General features: G+C 33.3%; 1 protein-coding gene across 3 annotated transcripts; it reads left to right on the top strand.

The window, feature by feature from the left end:
* The first annotated feature begins 1,899 nt into the window (after window positions 1-1,899).
* On the top strand, window positions 1,900-19,654 carry eIF3d1 (eukaryotic translation initiation factor 3 subunit d1). 3 transcript variants are annotated; one of them, XM_080169837.1, is made up of 21 exons: window positions 1,900-2,054; window positions 2,621-2,669; window positions 3,020-3,136; window positions 3,421-3,467; window positions 4,048-4,121; window positions 4,571-4,642; window positions 5,156-5,222; window positions 5,662-5,721; window positions 6,190-6,296; window positions 6,701-6,809; window positions 7,048-7,146; window positions 8,769-8,843; window positions 9,429-9,529; window positions 9,957-10,028; window positions 11,197-11,267; window positions 11,518-11,618; window positions 11,939-12,039; window positions 12,810-12,966; window positions 13,312-13,420; window positions 14,269-14,338; window positions 19,600-19,654. In XM_080169837.1, exons 1-20 carry the CDS (start codon window positions 2,022-2,024, stop codon window positions 14,298-14,300), a joined length of 1,653 nt encoding a protein of 550 aa, XP_080025963.1. In that variant the 5' UTR covers window positions 1,900-2,021; the 3' UTR covers window positions 14,301-14,338; window positions 19,600-19,654. The 3 variants fall into 3 exon arrangements, with proteins under 3 accessions (XP_080025963.1, XP_080025962.1, XP_080025961.1); XM_080169835.1 differs by having other exon boundaries at window positions 1,901-2,054; window positions 4,559-4,642; XM_080169836.1 differs by lacking the exon at window positions 14,269-14,338 and having other exon boundaries at window positions 4,559-4,642.
* Window positions 19,655-21,669: the final 2,015 nt, after the last annotated feature.

Genomic DNA, 21,669 nt, shown 5'->3' with positions numbered 1-21,669 from the left:
TAACCACCAACCCTTTCCCCTTCAGATTAAGGGGTTTGAGGTTGGGTGGAGGGTCAATGATATTTCAAAAGCCACTTTAGGCCTACAAAAGTTTATTACTAAAGTTTGATCCATGTATCAGATGTGGTATATGAGTAGTACACACTAGTATAAAATAGTATTAGGCCTACTAATGTTAAATCCAAGGTTTGCTCCATGGTTCTCAAGTGGTTTCTAAGTTATACACACTAGTGTTAAACACCAGCCTCCCACCTTTTTCCTTTGCTATAAGAGGGTTTGGGGGTGAGTGGGGGGTGAGCAATATTTATTTAAGTATTAAACCAGCCTCACAGCTCCCCTCAGTTAAGGGGGATTGGGGGTGGGTAAGTAGTCAACGATAATTCTGAAAATAACTAGAAGCCTACAAAAGTGTTATCCTAAGGTTTGCTCCATTTATCTCAAGTGATTACTGAAAAACACCCTAATGTAAAATCCACCTGCCCACCCCCCTAAATTAGGGGTTTGGGGGTGGGTGGGTGGTCAGCGATAATTCTAAAATCAAATATAGGCCTACAAAAGTTTTATCCTAAGGTTTGCTCTATTTATCTCAAGTCGTTTCTGAGAAACACCCAATAGTATGATCCACCCGCCCCCCCCCCCCTCTTAATTAGGGGTTTGGGGGTGGGTGGGTGGTCAGCTATAATTCTAAAATCAAATATAGGCCAACATAAGTTTTATCCTAAGGTTTGCTCCATTTATCTCAAGTCGTTTTTAAGAAAAACCCTATAGTATGATCCACCCGCCTCCCCCTAAATTAGGGGTTTGGGGGTGGGTGGGTGGTCAACAAAAGTTCTAAAATCAAATATAGGCCTACAAAAGTTTTATCCTAAGGTTTGCTCCATTTATCTCAAGTCGTTTCTGAGAAACACCCAATAGTATGATCCACCCGCCCCCCCCCCCTTAATTAGGGGTTTGGGGGTGGGTGGGTGGTCAGCAATAATTCTAAAATCAAATATAGGCCAACAAAAGTTTTATCCTAAGGTTTGCTCCATTTATCTCAAGTCGTTTCTTAGAAACACCCTATAGTATAATCCCCCTGCCCCCTCCCCTAAATTAGGGGTTTGGGGGTGGGTGGTCAATGATAATTCTAAAATTAAATATAGGCCTACAAAAGTGTTATCCCAAGGTTTGCTCCATTTATCTCAAGTCGTTTCTGAGAAACACCCTATAGTATAATATTTTGTAAAAGAATTTTTTCATTAAGTCAAGAATTTTTTTTTTTTTTTATACCTGTCCAGAGAGTCGATCTGGAAGCCTGCAGGATCTGAACCTGGAGGCCTATCCAAAAAATTCCAAAACTTGTAGATAATATATTATATAAAAAACTTTTATTATATTTAAAACTATCATCTAACTCAAAAGATAAAGCCGTTACACCATGTTTAAGCAAATTTGTCAGAACTTCTGTAATGTGATTTGAGTAAAAAAGTACGATTTTTAGTCAAAATTTGGCATATTTTGCTACATTAACAGTAGAATTTATAAAATAAATTATTTTTTTTAGACTTTCTAATTAAAATACATGTTATCCCGTTTCTAAAATGGTAAAAATTAAGTCATAACTCCTAAAAATAAAAAAGTTATGATGTTTTCAACTGATGAGGTCACGATTTTTAAGCAAAAGATACGCTAGGGACACTGTGCTGTGACGGACGGCCTTTTAAAATACTGCTAGAATCCGGAATCCGAATCCGGAATCCGCCAAAAATAAGAATCCGGAATCCGCAAGAATCCGTCACTTTTTTTGACGGATTCCTTCAGAATCCGGAATCCGAATCCGGCCCAAAAATTCGACGGATTCCCATCCCTAGTGATAATTCTATGTTTTAGCTGCTTTTAAGCTGTTAGCGGCCCTAATTTTTAGCGGCTTTGTACTTGAATAGTGAAAATCACATTTTGTGATATTTGTGTTCTATTTATTAGATGAAAGGTTATATTATATTCAAGTGTTTAAATATTATCATAATTTTAGAGTGATAAAAATGACTGCAAGATTCGAGCCTCCAGTAGTTCAGGTTTGCTAATATCACTTCTGCCGGTTATAAACCGGTTTTAGGCAATTCTGATAATCGTAAATAAATATTAAAGGAATCAAGTTTAAGCTACTTTGTTGATCCGGAGCATACGCGCGGTTCCTAGGGTCCAATAAAACAGACCTAAGTCTGATTATCCTTATACCAAAGTATTAGGATGTCTGTCTGTGTGTTTGTACCGAAGGATCTCGCTTACCACTGAACCGATTGGGTTCTCCTTAACAGGGTAGCTTCTCATAGGTCCCGGGAAATTTTCAAAATTGGAAAAAAATTCTATAATAGGATATTACCGTTTTTAATATTGCTGTAATGCAGCGTAGCAAAATTGCATTTAAAGTGTCTATATTTATATATCCAGAAAATATACATATATACCTATTTACAATACGTCATATCTCTTGCCTGACTACCCTTCCTGGTTATTTAAATTAGTAAATCATACCTACAATTAAACATGTTTAAAGATACCTATGGAGATATTCTGCAAGATAAACCATTGTAAATGTAAAATGTTTTTTTCAAATACTTATGGAGTTGTTATTTTTCAGGATAATCCAACGGGATGGGGACCAAATACTATTCCAAGCCAATACAAAGGAATATAACTTTTCTATTGAAAAATCGTATTTAGAACGTAGTTTATCATCATTTTCAGAAAGTTTGTACGTCTAATAAAATAATGTCAATTTTAATACCTATTCTCTTTTGAAGAAAGGGTACATCCTTAGCCAATTCACGCAGTACTTTCAGCTCCACAGTGGCGTTAGGTAGCCCCTCTCCTCCTTTTTGAGGAATGGCCCCTCCTTTTGTGGATGGCCCTACTTAAGGAGGGCAAGAGTAAGATTTCAATTGGGATGCAGAAACCCATCAAATGTATGTATGATTCTTGCAAAATGTTATGTTAAACTAGTTATGAGCTTTAATTGAAAAGTTATTAAAATCCACAGACATGCCCTACCAGCCATTCAGCAAGGCTGACCGTATTGGTAAGGTAGCTGACTGGACCGGTAATACCTACCAGGATAGGAGACATACCAACAAGTATGCTTCACAATTCCAAGGAGGTAAGGATGACATATTTGGAGAAATTTTTCATAGCTACCTATTGATTTTAAATTAACAAGGGACAGTGCAATTAACAACATATCTATTTAGTAACCCCTCAAATATTTCTTAAGGCTTTCTTTGTTGGGAAGTTTTAAAAAAGAATTTTTATTAATATTTAATTTAGTACAATAAAGATTAAAGTCTTGCATATTTGGATGATTTAAATCTTCTTAAACAATACTCAATCATCTCTCAAATATGCATATGAAGTAATTTATTCTATATATATTTTTCTTTGCAGGTCAGCAGTACTCTTACTATCACGATGAGGATGAATCTAGCTTCCAGGTACAATTTCTAAATCATATTTTATTTTTTAGGGGTGTAGATATTCTGTATTGTTAACCCTGGTAAAAGAGGGGGGGGGGGGTGTATAAAATATATAAGAGGGGTGGAAAAATGAAGAAATAAACAGTCCTGAAAAATTGTTTTCCATTTTTTCCCATTCTTAGAGAGAAAAACAAGAAAAATATGTGGGAGGGGGAAAAATGATAAAAATAAAGAGTACTGAAAAGATTTTTTCATTTTACAACACCTCCTTTGGTGAAAAAAAAACACAAAAAAGTTAGTTTCTAAATTAAAATCCCATTTCCGCAGGGTTTTCTTATCTAACCTAAAAATAAGAATTTGATTTTTTTTTCATTTAGATGTAGTACCTATAGGACTAGGCTTATGTACCAAGTTTCAAGAATCTAGCTCAATATTTAGACCAGTTTGCTCACTGTTTAAGTTCAGATGTCATTGTGCCCTTCCCTTTATAGATAAGAATCTTATACCTAGACTTTCGAACGTGACGAAAGACAGATAATTGGATCATTAGAGAAGCTTTGCTCACACTAATAAAAATTAACTGAATATTTCAATTTAGCTGGTCGATACCTCCCGTACACCGAAGCCCATGTACGGCAGAAGAGGCAACTTCAGAGGAAACTTCAGGGGCAGGTAACATTATGTGTACATTGGTTGTAGTTGTCTTTTATTTACCTACATGGATTAAGATGAGATACAATCTTTTCAGTGAGAGCTCTACGTATTTAAATCAAGTGGATATATATTTAGCTTCGGGTGTCAGATGCGCTATCGTATTGGAGCTTTCTCATTTTTACCTACTAAACTCGCTTGCGTATGGCAGAAGTCCTACTTTACAATAACAGCCTTACCCCCGTCGCTTACAGTTCCGGGGGTCGTTTCTAAACATACCATCATTCCGTATTAAGTTGCATATTTGTGGTTATATTTTTCATTGATCCTTATTCATAAATAGTCCTTTAAAGGAACCTACTATATTCTTATTTTAAATAGTGTAACGGTATGGAGATATCGCATTAAAGGGTCCACTGCCTTCTATATTTGTGTAAGCTATTGATAATATTACCTAGATTTGTTGGTAGGTGGAACAGTGCTAAGCCGATGCCAGCCACACAGCTGCAGACACTTACTAAGGCGCAGAAGATCAAGGAGAGGTAATGTTAAAATGCCATTTATATGTTATTTATTTGGTTTGGTGAATTTTCCTCTCAATTGGCCTGTTGTCTAAAACCTTCGCTCCACTTTCCAATTTTTAAATGATAAATCGGTTGAAAATAAGGAGAGGGTAGTTGTTCTTTATGCCTAAGAACTGCGGTTCCTTAACACAGCAGGTCTAAACATTACCGAATATAATCATCACACAAAAATACCCCAATCCTCCCCTTTTTTCTATTTGTGTCAAAGCAAGAGTTTCGTGCTCGATTTGGCACTTTTAAGGGAACCCGCAATTTTTTTTCACAAAAGGTAAATTTTCTGTTCTTGAATAGATATCTTTGACTTTGGTGTGTACTTAAAGACGGCATCAACGTTTTGTTATTATACATTTAAAAAAAAAACAATTAAATGATAAATGACATAATAATGAAACTTGAGCAAAATGCTAGGGGCGTAATTATATTATTCTATACTTTCAATTGATGACCTACAGTTATTACCTATTTATTCAGGAATCGTCTAATGCAAGCACAGAAGTGGCAGAAACAGAATGCTGGAAGGGTCAACTATCAAAGACAGGAAAGCAAATAAAAAGTTGATTTTTCGATGATTTTGATGTTTAAAACTGGTTCAGAGCAATGGATTTACTATTACTTGGATCTTACACCAGATTTGTATGTAATAAAGTGAACTATGAAGCGGCATAAAATAACTATCTCCCCCATCCCCCTCATTTACCTCATTCTCTTTCCTCCTACTTGATAAACGGCCCGGCCAATAAATGTGAGGGGACATTGCAACCTAAAAAGACGACTTTTCCCCCCCTGCCCTAATATGCACTCATTTTCAGAGACATACTTAAAAATAATTTATCCAGTAGGTACCTAGCATTTAATCCTTGTTTTATTGACCTGAACCTTAATACTCTACAAAACTTGTTTTAATCTTATACTTTTCGCGGGAAGCTGTATATAATACGTTAATGCAATAAATAACTATTGTTTGCTTGCAACTTCAGATGCCCATAAAATCCAGAGAATCTTCTGTGACTGTTAAGAGTGATTGGATTGTTATTGAGGTAAATATGACAAAAATTCTTACAAATTGTGGCATTGTATTATTTTAAAAAACGCAACTACACTCTAGTTAGGGTGTTTGTATGAGCAAAATGCATGATATATTTTGCTAATATTTCTTACTTTAAAGGACGGTTTATTAAGTGTTACTAGTATTATTGCCTTTATTTGTATTTTCATTTAGCAGGTAGGTATTTTGTTTTGGATATCTTGTTCATTGAAACGGTAAGAATATCACACGTTTAAAAAAATGTCCACTTTAGTAGATACAATATTCTGGGCTTGAAGAAATTATTTTTAGAATTGGGGTTTCTAACCCACACCTTGTAAAATAAAACCATGACATGAGCAATATTTATATTTTCTGAAGATACGAACCAAATTGAGGTATCATTTGGCTCTTGTTAATAAAATGGAGATGGCATCAAGTTACTTTGTATTATACTATACTAATGTATTGTCTCTTCAAGGAAATGGATTTCCCAAGGCTCGGAAAGCTGACTCTACCCACTGTTGGTGATCCAACAGATCTAATCCAAGCTGGCTCTCTCGAATATTATGACAAACAATATGAAAAGTAAGTTGTCTATTTTTTTATTTTTTTTTAACAAAAGTTAATCAGGGATCCAAACGGATAAGCCACTATTACGGAAAAAATATAATATATCAGTATGTAATGATTATAAACAAAACTACCAGTTTGAAAAATAACTAGGTAGCTAATTAAAATTGAATTATTGCACCAAAAAAATTTTACTAACGAATATGATTATTTATTTGTTAATAAAACTTTGGGTGCCATTATTATTTAAAGTTTAATTACCCCTTCCTCTCTAAAAGGTTGTTAACTTTTTTTTGCCAACGCGGTAAGGACTAACAGGCAGAATTAGTTCAGCTTTTTTGAAGTATTTTAATAATCTGTAAATTTCGGCTTACACAATGGACACCACAATTTATTTTTTCTAATGTCCATTTTATTAGGGTGAACGTAAAGGCAGAGAAACCGTTGCAGCGTATCGACAGGATTTTCCACACCGTAACAACCACCGACGATCCCATCATCAGAAAACTGGTTAAGGCCGAGCCCGAGGTATGATATCCTTTTGGGATTTTTTCAAGATTTTTTTCATTTCCAAAGGGGACTTGGCTGCAATAAAGTTATAAACAATATGCAAGTGATATCAAACATTTTATTTGTGTAATAGAATGGTTTTTTTTTGGTGAGGTGAATTCAGTGATATTAATGTAGATTTTTTGTTTAAATAGATCCTTCGTTTGAAGACAAATAGAAATCCTGTTATTCTTATAATTAATATGAATTATTGTAGGCTAACGTGTTCGTGACTGACTCAATCCTGTCAACACTGATGACTTGCACCAGATCTGTCTACTCATGGGATATTGTTGTCGACAAAATTGGTGGCAAGGTAACTCGCGTTCTTAGTAGCGAAGTTATCCATAGTTCACTTTGTCTGTACAGTTCGCTATTGGGGAATTGAGATTTATTTGAGCATCCAATTTAAAGAGCAGTTATGAAAAATATGTGAATATTATTTAAAAAGTAATTAAACTTTCATGAATAATGTGTCTTATGAAGCATGACCGACCAACTACTGACAAGAAAAGTTATTTACTGAATGCTCTTCGTTAAGGGGTATATTCACACACAAAAATAGTTTTCTGTCTTAATTAGCAACCGAAAAATTCATATTTACCCAAATAGTTTAGCGAACGGACAGACAGTGAAATATAGAGCAGCTTCGCTAATGAAAATATTTCCACTTTTAAACTTACTTTTGGCTTCATTTCCTATTAACCTGTGAACTCTAAAAATATACCTACCTAACAAAGGGGGGGGGGGGGGGGGTTTAAATCAACCATCTCGTAATCAGTGAGCAAATGACACTTAGAATTCGAATTCCGATCTGAACTTTTGCATGAGTAATCCTTGGTAGGTATATTTTCCCTATATCGAACAAAAAGTTGGAAAAGTAACGGCTAGCGGCTCAGCCGTTTTTAGCCTATTTTCAGGGTCAATCCATCATCAATTACGTAGGAATCAACTTTTTAAAACATATTTTTGGTTTAATTCATGTTAAATGATAGCAATAACCATTTTTAAAACTTTAGAACCGTTTGATAACGTTTTGGAGTAGAAAAGAGTTTTATGTTGAGAGAGGTTTCGTGACTAATTTGCAATATATATATATCAAAAAAATGACAAAACAGCTGAGCCGATAGCCGTTACTTTTCCAACTTTTTGTTCGATTTAGGGAAAATAGACCTACCAAGGATTACTCATGCAAAATTTCACATGGAAATTCGAATTCTAATAAAGTGCCATTTGCTCACTGATTACGAGATGGTTGCATTAAACCCCCCCCCCCTTTTTTTTTAAAGCAGTCGCTGATAAAAATTAAATAAAACCAAACAAGGATGACAACATTCATAAAAGCGAAGCACTGAAACGGTAGGACAAACTGACATTAACACTTATATAGTGTCAGAACTGAATAATCAGAAAATAAATGTATAAGAGTTGAAGCAAAATCTTAAGTAAATTTATAAAAAACTGCTTTATACAGGATAATGTTTAAGGACATACTTACATTTTTAGGACTTGATTATAGAGTTGCTTGGCTTATAACATCATACTTTGTTGTCCCAGGAATCAATATACCAAAAATCAGATCAATCGGTTGGTTAGATCACATAAAAATTCGTTGTTAAAAAAGTAAAAAAATCTACATGTTTAAAATGGACGTACGGACATTTTGGTAATGATTATAGAGTTGTTACGCTTTCTAAATCGTACCTTACTACTAAAGGATTCACCATGCAAAATTTGAACTCTATAGGACAATTCTAACATGCCTAAATTAACGGGAAAAGCTACCCGTTACGGACGTACGGACCGACCATAATTACAGAAAAGCTTCGCTTTTAAAAATTGACTGCGAAAAAAGTACAAAGATACCTAAGGTTTTTTTTAATTTCTAAAAATACAATGATATTTTTTACTGTCTTAATTGTTTGTTTATTCTTTTAGATCTTTTTTGACAAGCGCGAGAACACTGAATTTGACCTTCTGACCGTCAGCGAGACCAGCTCGGAACCCCCACAGGTAACTAGAATCGTCCGATTGATGTAAAATCATTTTAAATAGGTCTCTTTTCTTTTGACCTAATAGTTATTTCTTTTTCTGAATAGAGTGTAACTCAATAACCTCTCTGCTGAATATACCTAAACCTTTTTTCACGTAGTTTTGAATGCAAAAAAGTATCTTTTACAGTCATTTGTACTAGTTTCTCTTTTAAACCAACAAAAAAGAAAGACTAGGTAGTATTTTAAAATCTTGTAAATAAATATATATAATTTAAAACGCTAATAAACATAGAAAGCCAACACTTAATACCTTTTGCTATAAGCAGGTAATTGGAAAAATCAAAATGATATTCTATCTATAGGTAGGTATTTGGAATACTTATGATAATATGCTACTTCCCTATTATTATTTTAATCTGTTAGAAATAGTAACAGAAGATTCAGGTAACTGTGGTTTACATGGTACATTTAATACTGGATTCCATGTAGCTTTTTTTCTTAATCTGCTTATATATTGGTCCCAGAGTGTTTTCTTGATATCGGTTCCTTTACATTAATATATCCTCACTATAGGTATTTGTATTAAAATACTTTTTGTTGCTAGGATGAAGGTAACAGCACAAACAGTCCCAGGAACCTGGCCCTGGAAGCCACCTTTATTAACCATAACTTTAGCCAGCAGGTTCTCAAGAGCGGGGAGGAGAGGTAATAAAATATTTATTGTTATAAATAGGGGAGGGAGGATGTTGACTCCAGTCCAGAGATCCCGTACATTTTTTAACCAAAAACAAACTTTTGAAGTAATTTTTATTTCGTATATTAGATTATTTGAAAAGTAATAGAGCCCAGTCGAGCTAGAGGCCTTCTCAGGTTCTAGATTTTTTCCATTCATTCGAATCCGGTGAATTAGAACCGGTTCTCAGCCATACGGAAAAATTATGTCTTGCATCGTATTATATCCTGTTTTCTACGAATATAGAAATGTACATTTATCATTAACATTCATTACAAGATTAAAACAAGATTATCCGCGGAAAGCTGTTTAATGCTTATAATACGATGCTAGAAATAACTATTCCAACACTTGAAGGTAATGTAGATTGTAGGTTTTGTTAATATTTTCTCATTCCAGGTATAAGTTCCCTGAGCCCAATCCATTCCACGATCCTGACGAAGAGGGAGAGGTGTGCTCAGTTGCTTACAGGTAATATGATGAAGCGACGTACGGACGTATCATGGCTGTATTGGAATTAACTAAGAGCTACAATAAAAACATTATATGAAATTTAGAAAACTCACTAAGGTCATTTAAATTACATACCTACGGGTGGTGGTGGGGGGGGGGGGGGTAAGATTAAGTTTTACTGTAAGTGTATATTTGATACAAAAGCAAAAAAGAAAAATTTGGCTACTGAAAATTTAAGTGTCTAATGTTTTCAGAGGGATTTTTATTAAGAAAAAATAATTTGGTTTCATATAAGGGGGGGGGGGGGTTAATGCAACCATCTCGTAATCAGTGAGCAAATGGCACTTAGAATTCGAATTTCGATCTGAAATTTTGCATGAGGAACCCTTGGTAGGTTTTTTTTCCCTAAATCGAACAAAAAGTTGGAAAAGTAACGGCTAACGGCTGGCGGCTCAGCAGTTTTGCCATTTTTTGGATATCTAAAGTACAAATTATTCACGAAACCTATCTCCACCTTATTCTCGTTGCCACTCCAAAACGTTATCAAACGGTTTTAGACGGTAGCTGTTGGTACTAGAAGTTTCTAAAATGGTTATTGCTATTATTTAACATTAATTAAACCAAAAATATGTTTTAAATAGTTGATTCCTACGTAATTGAGGATGAATTTACCCTGAAAATAGGCAAAAAACGGCTGAACGGCTGAGCCGCCAGCTGTTAATTTTCCAACTTTTTGTTCGATTTAGTGAAAATAGTCCTACCAATGCAAGGATTACTCATGCAAAAGTTTAGATCGAAATTCGAATTCTAAGTGCCATTTGCTCACTGATTACGAGATGGTTGCATTAAAAAAAAAAACCTTGAGTACATAATACTATTACTTGTGTTATAATTCGACGAGAAAAGATATAAAGGAAAAAATTAGCCTACTTCTTGCCAAAAGTGGCGGTTAAGGGAGAGGGCGGAAGGGACACTTTGGTATTTTCGGTACTAACACTTGGCCTTAATGATAGTAGTGATTTTGCTCGAGAGTTGCTTAAATGTAGTGCATTGTAAAACTTTAAAAAAAAGGGGACCTAACTGTCGAAAACTGCTATCTAAAAGGGTATAAAAGTTACCAATCCACCTTCTCCACTTAAGATATTTCTTACATTATAGTTATACTAATAATATTTTATTTAAACAGGTATAGAAAATGGAACCTTGGTAACAACCTACAACTTGTGTGCAGAAGTGAGGTGGATGCATGCCAGACAGGTACAGTTACTTACATTCCTTATGTAGATTTTAATTATTGGTTTAGTTGTTTGGACGCTGTTAATATTAGATTTTACCAACATATTAATATTTTATAGATGTGTCTTAAGTTTGAAGCCAACAAAGAGAAAACAAAATTTACATTTTTTCCCCATTCCTTAAAAAAAATAATATAACACACAAATAATATTACTCAGATTAGCGATTTCACATGATTTACAGTTCTAAAAATCATAATTTGCTGTTACAGGACCCGGTAGCGAACCCCAACTGTTGAACATCAAGGCCTTGAACGAGTGGGATTCCAGGTATTCTGGCGGTATTGACTGGAGACAGAAACTTGATCAACAGGTTGGTACCGTTTTTCTCAATAATGGGATAGATAAATTATTGAAAAATTAGCCTTATCTTTATGATTGTTTTTTAGAAAAATTAAATAAAATCTTATGTTCATAAACCCTTCTATGATTTTGTATATTTTTTTGGTAGATTTTTAATGTGATTTTGGTGGATTTATCACGAAACCAATTTTGCCCCACTGAGTGATTACTGGGGCAAACTTTTTTTAAAAATCCACCTCCGTATTAGTAATGTACACCGGCCCCCCGCACCGATTAAACCATAAACACAATATATTCTTTCCTCTAAAATTAATGATATTTAATATTTAGAAAGGAGCAGTGCTTGCTAATGAGCTGAAGAGTAACAACAGTAAGCTTGGAAAATGGACAGTTCAGGCCATCTTAGCTGGCGTTGATTATATTAAGTTTGGGTAAGTCACATTTTTTCCCTAGGTACTAGATAGGGAATTTCGTTGTTGTGTGTTAACTTAAAAGGCCTTTAGTCATCTAACATAAAGCTAAATTGTCCAATTTCTTGTATTTTTTTGTATTCTTATATTCTTTTAAATGAACAAAACTGATATTACAATATTTAGTTACTTTGATTAAATACCTATTAGGTATCTTTCTTTTACACGATTTGAAATTATTTTACCCAAAGTTAGCACTTTAATGAGAGATTTAAGCATGAATGAATATTATACTTATTATATTTATATAGTTATATTTAGTGAATAGAACAATTGACTACATATTAGTCCAGGGGTGTATATTCTGAAAAAAATTCATTTTTTTCCCCTTCTGTAAATTTTTTAGGTATATTTTCCCCCTCTCATTTTTTTAGCAAGGAAGGGGGATAAAATGAAAAAATATTTTCAGAACTCTTTATTATGCCTCCCTCCACATATTTTTTTATTTTTCACCAAAGAGGGGAGAAAAAAAAGAAAAAAAATGCTTTCAGTCTTCTTAATTTTTACACCCCCCCCCCCCCCCCCCAACCACATTTTTTTTTACCCCCATCGCCCCTCCCTCGGCGGGTCAAATTTGCAGAATATACACCCCTGTATAATTAGTTCTCTACTTTTTTTTTGTATGAAAGTATTTGTGATTTTAGGTTCATTAAATACACATACTTAAAAAAACATGATAAATGGTCGGATGTTCAACTGAACGGTTTTAGGAATCATAAATATTATTTTAGTTATGTGACCCGTTACAACGTGAAGGATTCTGGCCGTCACGTGATCCTTGGTATGCAACACTTCAAGCCAACAGACTTTGCCCAGCAGATCAACCTGAGCATGGAGAACGCCTGGGGCATCGTCAGATGCATCCTCGATATCATCATGAAGCTTAAGGTCAGACATGAGATAGGACCCTTTTAAACCCGATATTTTTACATGTAGAATTAATATGACTGCTAAAAAGTGTAATAAGGAACAGGTGAAATAAACACAAAATTCGTATTTTTATTTTTTTGTTTTATTTTGAAATATGAGTAAATATAGAAAATGAACAATCTCGTAAGTTGGATTATTAAAAACTCAGTATTCGGTCACATTACAGGTTAGAAAGTGTACACTATTGGGACCAAGCTATTATATCGTCCGATATTCTCGGCGCTCTTATTAAGGGATTGATTTGTGTATGTGACCTGAAATAAGCAAACAAAAATTCGTCTGTTGGACGTTTTTTTTATTTAGGATGGCAAGTACTTGATAGTGAAGGACCCTAACAAGCCCATCCTGAGACTGTATGACATTCCTGACAACACATTCGACAGTGAGGACAGTGAAGAATCCAGTGATGATGGTGAGTCAACGAAGCTGTTTATAGTGCCCTAGCAAAATGGGGATAGATGTAACTGCTTCTGGCTTACGTATTCTAATGACGTCATAGTAGAGGGGAAAGGTAAGGGGGGGAAGAAACCCCCTAGAAAAGAGATGGGGTTTAGGGTATTTTATGACGTCAATAGAATAGGCACGTCAAAAGTAGTGACATCTATACCCATTTTGCTAGAGCACTATAGACAGCTACTGCGTCAACATTTTATAATCATAGCAACAAGTAGTCTCATAAAAATGTATAATCAAGTACCCATTTTGACAATTCAAAAAAAGTGTTTACATAGATTAACGGTAACTTAAGTTGTAAATAGATTCGCCATTTTTATGAGAATACTTGTTTTGAGATTTATATTTATCCTTTTTTACCTGTTTTTATAATGGATTATTTAGGCGTTGGGTATGTTTTGTTTGTAGATTTTAGCGTTTTTGATGATTTTTGAATGATTTGATTTTTATATTGTGTTTGTACCTACAGAAAATACATTAAAATGGGAGATGTTTCTAACTGTTCAAAAAAGTTTTTTTTAAATGAAATTTCTACCTTTGTTTTAAATTTTATCACATCTTTCCAGAATGACTTCGAATCAGATCCAATTATTTGGATAAAACGAGTTCTGAGCCATAAGAAATAATTATATTGCATCGTATTATAGACATTTGATATGTCCAAGAAAAAAACCTTGCTATTCATTTTCCTATCTGCACGACCAAAAGTCTAAAATACGATGCGATAAGTTAATTTTTTATCCTTTAACGTGTGTTTATTTTAGTTTGAACTAACCATTGGGATTTGTGTTGTTTTTCTTGTTTTAGATGGTGATATGGACGCGCAACTGCGGGTTTAAGCCCTAACCCCTAACCATTCTCTTTCTATTGATTAGAGGTAGTAAGTAATCTGTTTATCCATAGGCAAACGGAGTAACTTTTTTTTTTAAATGTATCGATGCGATGATCCCTTTAACTTGGTATATACGTCAATATTCAACAAAACCAGATGTTTTTTAGCCTCTAATGCAAAGGGATAGTTGCACGAAGTGCATTTAAAAAAATATAGCGAACTGTAAGTTTTTTCTTTTTTAAATAACGTAGTAATGCATAATATAAGTATCTATAGAAAACCTGTCCTATGATGAACCGGATCATGTTATTATTTATGTTTTTTAAGTAACTTTAGAGAACTTGCCCCAAGGGTAACCCCTGTTAAATTTTTTATATAACTCTTTTGAATAATGCGACAAATCCTTATATAATACTGGTGTTTTGGTTATACAAAAATCTCGTGTAATTTATGTGGCAAATCACTTTAACTTTTTTTTAGATATTGTCAAATAAAAAAAGTTCGGTAAAGTCAAAGTTAAAAATTCTTTCATTCATAATCATAACTATCCAATGCCTAATATATTATACTAAAACATATTAAAGTTCACTACTCAAAGTACCTTAACTCTGTAAATGCACTTGTGCAACTATCCCTTTAAACTTTTAGGGAGTTTATTTGACATAGAATCTTGAATAAAATCCTGTAGGTATCATGTTTGAAAGGAATCAAATAATCATTTGATGTGGTTTATTTTCTATTTTATTATTTAAACTATTAATAGCAAACATGAACTTAAATGCAAGTTTTACGTGTACGTTATTCCGTCTGTCGGAAAAGCATCGTTAAAAAATGTAGCCCAAACCTGGCCCAGGTGGTGGGGGACATTTTTCGTCTGTCAGCAAATTGATTTTTAGCGACTTGGCTGTGTTAGTATTTCCAACCTTAATGGTTTATATTTAAAGACCCAATTGAAACTCAGCACACAGGGTCCCAACCCCGTGAGTAGATTTACAGTTGGCTCATACCCCATCTATTCTTGTACCTTAACGTATACCAGAAAAAATAGGATTATAGTTCATAGATATCTTGCCAACGACTGAACCGTTTGAGTTTTCCTGGATTAATTTTTGGCTACTTTATTTACATTAGTCTTGTGATGGTTTATGCGCTACTATTTAAAAAGCCATTCTTGTTTTATATTTATTCTGTAATGTCATGCAAGGGTTGCCTGGTTTGTTGTGGGGTTGAGTTCTTGTTTTTAATTGCCCCAGTTTTTTTTATACTAACAAAACAATAATCATGAAACTTTTACATATATTAAAAAGCGTAGCATTATAATGAACATGTCAACTGTTAGTTCTTTGTTTATTGGCCTCTTTAGATATTTATTCCCATAATATAGATTAAAGTAGTATTTCTTGTGTTTCCGTTAAGATTTTGCTGACTATTTGGTCAATTGAGTTATTCATTTTATGGAAGTTTCTTTAAGCTAGTGGGATGGTTTTAGACTATTAAGTTCTTTGAACTGTATAAACTTTTCCCCCTTCCCCCTTGATGCAAGGGGCGAAAAGAAAAAACACTAGTGTAATATTAAGAACTAGCGGCTACGCCCCTAAAGGCCTCTAGGCACACTTGATGGAATTGGGGTGGGGAAAGTAGACCCTTTATTTTCATTTTTTTTCGGGGGGGGCACAGTGGGATTTTTGGTCATTTTTTAAATTTCCTCAATTTTGAGTTAAATGTCCCAGGGGCTAGTATTACCATTCAAAAGTTGCCATGCAACAGATTTTTTTATATACTACAAAATTAGGCAAAATACAGCCGTTTTGCTGAACGTGGTCAAAGGAATATTTTTAAAAAGTGAATTTTTTCATTAAAATCATCATACATTGCTTTTCCTACTTTTTCCTAGAATAAATTGGTGTAAAAATCTGATTAAATGATATGTAACAATATTTCATTGATATATACAGATGTTTCTACTTTAAAATGCAAAGAAAAATAAGAAAAGTTGTCATAAATCTGTAATTTAAAATCCAAGAACACCTAATATTGCATCTTAAAATAACATGTATTTTTTACGTTTAAAGGTTTTTCTCACTTGGGGCTACGAGGTGCCAAAAGTTATTTAGGCCCTGATTAAATTCAAGTATTCATAATTCAGGATTAGTTCATAACTCTTGGCACCTCGTAGCCCCAAATGAGAAATCCAGCTTAGAAAATAGATACTGTGAAGTTGTATTAATATAAATTAAATACCATTATGAAGTCAAACTACTAAAAATTGATATAATTTAATAACACACATATTTAATCTTTAAAGGTTACCTTTCCGTTTTTAATAGTGAAGCTATTCTGTAAATGATACGTCCGTCTGTCGGTACATCTGTCCGTTAGAAACATTATTAGGGAAAACGTGAATTTCTCGGCTGCTATTTAAAAGACTTTATTACCATACTAAGAAGCATCCAGATTATAATTTACTAAGTCCTTCAGTCTATCGGTAATGGTCTGACAACCAGTTGATTTATATTTGAACAAGGATGACAACATTCATAAAAGCAAAGCTCTGAAACGGGGTGACAGACAAACATTAAGTCATGTAGAGCGTGAATATGTAAAATATATATAAATAAGTCTTGTCAAAATTTTGCCTAATTTTTTTGCAAAAGTTCTTAAATATAAAATACTGTTTAAGGGTATACGGACATTGTTAGGAATTGATTATAGAGATGCTTCGCTTATAATATTGTACTTATAATATTGTACTTATAATATAATTTAAAAATCAACATAAACGTATGGACATTCTGGTAATGATTATAGGGTTGATACGCTTTACAGCACTAATACAGGAATCAATAGAACAATTCTAACATGCCTAAGTTAACGAAAAAGCTAACGTTACGGACGCAGGGACGTACGGACTGACCCTAATTATAGAAAAGCTTCGCTGTAATTTTAGATAGACAGCTTTTTTTCGGGGGAGGTGGTAAAGATTTACCTCATTGATGATAATCTACTCTATATAAAACTAACGTCTGCGCCCCTAGCATCTAGGGTATTTGAAGGGATATAGAAGGGCAGAAAAATAGCTTAAAACAATACTCAGGCTTATTTATAAAAATAAAATAGCCTAAAACCATCCTATAAGAAGCTTCCCTCTAAAGAAGAACCATATCGGTTCAGTGGTGAGTGAGATCCTTCGCTACACACAAAAAAGCTTAGTACCTTATATTATAGGATATACTGAAAACATATATACAATGATTATTATGAAATAGTTTTAGTAACAAAGCTGCTCAATTTTTATAAATGTGCGTATGTCTTCCTTTCTGTATTTCTGAAACATTTGATTTCTAAGCCACTATTTTTTTCTGTCTGTCCTTTAACTTTGTTTGAAATACTTAATTTATATTGTTCTTTCCTTTCAATGGTCTTGGTTTCTAAATTTATATTAGTCCCTGAATCCACTTTCATTTACTGTATTACTAAAATTTTCCATCCAACTATTAAAATTTGAAAATAATAAGGATGACAACATCCATTAAAGCGAAGCTCTGAGACGGTGGGAAAAACGAACATTACCACTTATAGATTGTCATAAATAATCAGAGCATAAATGTATAAAAGTTGAACAGAAATGTAAGTAAATTTGTTGAAAAACTTAATAATTACAGGATAATTACAAAACTTGTTTTTAAAAACAGTTAAAAATTGCCATGTTAAAAGTGGACATTCTGGTTATGATTATAGAGTTGCTACACATTCTAAATCGTACATAACTACTACAGGAATCACCATGCAAAGTATGATAAGTTTGATAAGACAATTCTAACATGCCTATATTAACGAAAAAAAGTTATCCGTTCCAAACAGATTGACAGACGTACGGACGGACCCTAATTATAGAGAAGCTTCACTTTTAAAAAAGATTTTACAATATAATAAGGATGACAACATCCATAAGTAATAAAGCACCAAAAAACTTGGCATAAACAAAAAGGCAACTTGAGTTATAGAGCAGTTGTTTAACATAAAAAGAGAGAGATAATATGCAAAAACTCTTTTGAAGCATGACAGATAAACGGACAAGATAATGTATAGATTAGATGCACATATATTTTAGCTGTGAAAATTACATTTTCCCCATAGCGTTACGGACTGATATCATATATTATATTTTTTTTTAATGTTTAAAAAGTCATATTTGATAAGTAATAGGAGATAGTTAAAAGAAAACGATCAACAAGGAAGTTAAAAAAAAACTTTTGTATAAGTAATACCACGATACATTAAAAAAAACTCTTAGATATCCTATAATATAAAGTAGTAAGATTTTTTTTGTCCAAACATTAAGATCTCAGTAAATACTGAACCGATTGGATTCTCTAAATTAATCCTGTGTTGGTTTTATGCTAATTTATTCTCAAAATTAAGACTTGGGATGGGTTTAGGCTATTTTTCTAGCGCTTCGCTGTCCCTTTAAATAAAAGCCCCTGGAAACCAGAAGAATAGAAGAATATTTTTACTATAAACATCATTACTTAAAATCAGTATCGAATTGAGAATGCATATAAAATCTTGAAGAACATCACATTTTTTTCCTATTTTGTATGGTGTATGTTTGCAGGGCTCGGCAGCCTGTATACCTCGGGAAACCATTTACAATTTTAAATATCAACTGAAAGTTTGAACCTGACCCAAGTATAACAATCCCTCTTATCAAAAATCTTTTAAAGCATTATAACGGGTTTAAATTTACGGCTTAGTCACAGCTGTTGCGCAGCTGCCGAGCCCTGTATACTATTTATTGATAACTTAGAATAATATATTATGTATATTAATCATATACACCTTAAAACTCTCCAAAAGTTTTAATTGAGGTCTCAGTCGATGTTTTTTTAATATGAATAATTTCAGAAATTTCAAATAATTTTTTTTTAATATGAATAATTTCAGAAATTTCGAACTTTTAACTATATGAGTAGATTAGTTCTAGGGACATTTTTCTTATATAAAATCACAATAATATGTTTATAATATGTTATATTACATAAGCTATAACCTGTATATGAAAGGTTTTAACTTTATTTTTAGATAAAATAAGCTTTTGTTGGTATTTGTGACTCATAAAGTTAAAAAATCCCCAAAACAGCCAAAAAACCCACTGTGGGGGGGGGGGGGTAGACCTACTCTTCTCTGGACTTATAAGAAGCTACAATTTGATTAGTGAGATCCTTTCACTACAGACAAAAAAGCTTACTTAAAAATCTCCTATTATAGCTGTGCTACTTGTTAACATGACTTATGTTTTTTTTTAGAACAAACTGGAGAGGAAGAAGAAGATTAATACCAACCAATCAAAAGCTTCCTCAACCACCAACAATTTGCCATCTCAAACAAAAGCAACTGTTTTTTGACAGTAATCAAACATCAACCTTTGTCAATTTGACATTGTTATAAGAATTTAGCGGATTTTACATCTTTTTAACCGCATTTTCTTAAAGATTTAATTATTGCATCTTAATTTGTCAAAAATATAAGTCTGCTATAATTTGAAATTAATAGCTAAGAATCATTTTATGTATACTTCTATTTTTGATTTTCTAATGTATCATTGTAATTTATCTTATATTATTATATATTATGTACGGATTATGGATATATAGTTATTATAAGCCCTTGAACTTGAATTATGGAGAATAAAAACCTCGTCTTGCAGTTCAGCTTTTTCTTATATATACGAACAGAGGTGTATATTCTGCACAAGATTCATTTTTTCCCCTGCTGCAAATTTTTTTATTTTTTTCCCCTTCTAGGTTTTTTCCGCAAGGAAGTAAATGAAATGGAAAAATATTTTCAAAACTCTATTTTATTCATATTCTTTTAGTTTTTTTTCACCAAAAATGTGAGAAAAATGGATAAAAAATGCTTTTAGTTCTCTTAATTTTTACATTTTTTCCCCCCAACCACATATTTTAAAATTTTTTTACCCCCCCCCCCCCCTCACCCCTCTCAGCAGGGTCAAATTTGAAAATATACACCCCTGTAAACGAAGCTTATCTACATTTAGAATTAAGACGTCCGTAACGGGTTGCTCTGATAGTTAATTTTGGCACGTTAGGATCGTCCTAGCTATATAAAACTTAACATAATGATTTTTCTCGTATTTATTCGAATCCAGTGGATAGGAACCGGTTCTCATCCATACGAAAAAACTATGTCTAGCATCGTATTATATCCAGCTCTCTACGAATATAGAAATGTACAATCATAAGATTAAAACCAGTTTTTTAGCCGGTGCCTTTGGCACCTCGGGGCTAAAAAAACTAGTTTTAATCTCATAATTGTACTTTCTATATCCGCGGAGAGCCGTTTATAATACGATGCGAGAAATAACTATTCTTACATTGAGGTATTTTTTGGATCATTATTGGGGATGTTCATCAATTTATCGGAAATTGTCTTATCTCTTTAGATCTTTGCCAGTAAAAACACTTATTGGTACAGAACTTGTAAACTTTTCTTAAAGAAAATCTATAAACATGTCAGTCACAACTGTTTAGTTCTCATTAGAGTAAAAACTTCAAATATATTTATAACTGTCGTTTTTCAAAAGAGCACAGGTTACGATAATTTGCCCTCGTTTTTCTTCATTGTTTTTTTTTAAGCGTATGGTATGCTGGGTAGCCCCACAGATGTTAGGCAGAAGAAAAACTACCCGCTACCCTTATTTTTATTTGAAAGTCATGGTAGTCTCGGTGCTCGTCGCATTGAAGACACGGAGGTTTTGGAATTCTCTTAAGATTTTTTTTACAATTATAAAAATTTTCGAATTGCTTAATTATTTTCCTAATGGATATTCATTTGTTTTCTACCTATACTTTAAAAGAATTCTTTGTTAGTGGGACAGCAGAGTCGGGAAAATGCTCTACGCAGTACGCATAGCATCTCTATTAGCCAGAGAGGAAAATCATGAATTATACTGGTTATTAAAATTTTATTTACAGTGACATTCTCTTATTCGTTGAATTAAAAATTCAGACACCTACTTCAAATAAAACTTGATCGTATGGTCCTAATTTTTCCACCAATAATTTTAGTCTACACATGGAGTATTTTTATTTATAACGATAGAAGCTATACATACATCACTGTATCGTCTTATCCCTTGAGATCCCTGGTGTTGGTTCAATTTATATCTGGTGAGAGTAAGTATACAAAACCTTTTTTCCAATATCTGAAGACACATCATTATAATACTGCTCAGGAAAGTAGTGAACAAAAAATTGTAAATTGTGCTGGTAGTACCCAAAGTTTTATAAACGTGAGAACTCCTATTAGCTGGCTTAGAAACCGCGGGACTACTATCTTGACTGACAGTCAGTCCT

This window comes from Acartia tonsa, chromosome 8, assembly GCF_053477335.1.
Source record: "Acartia tonsa isolate MP-2025a chromosome 8, ASM5347733v1, whole genome shotgun sequence".
Taxonomy (NCBI): Eukaryota; Metazoa; Arthropoda; class Copepoda; order Calanoida; family Acartiidae; genus Acartia; species Acartia tonsa.
This window is presented reverse-complemented; position numbering and strand designations above follow the sequence as displayed.

Bases quoted from the DNA above. Each gene is read 5' to 3' on its own strand.
- eIF3d1 (XM_080169835.1), top strand. From the start codon at position 2,022: ATGACTGCAAGATTCGAGCCTCCAGTAGTTCAG. The intron at 10,029-11,196 runs GTAATATGATGA...TTATTTAAACAG, and splicing joins GTGTGCTCAGTTGCTTACAG to GTATAGAAAATGGAACCTTG. The intron at 12,040-12,809 runs GTAAGTCACATT...ATATTATTTTAG, and splicing joins GTTGATTATATTAAGTTTGG to TTATGTGACCCGTTACAACG.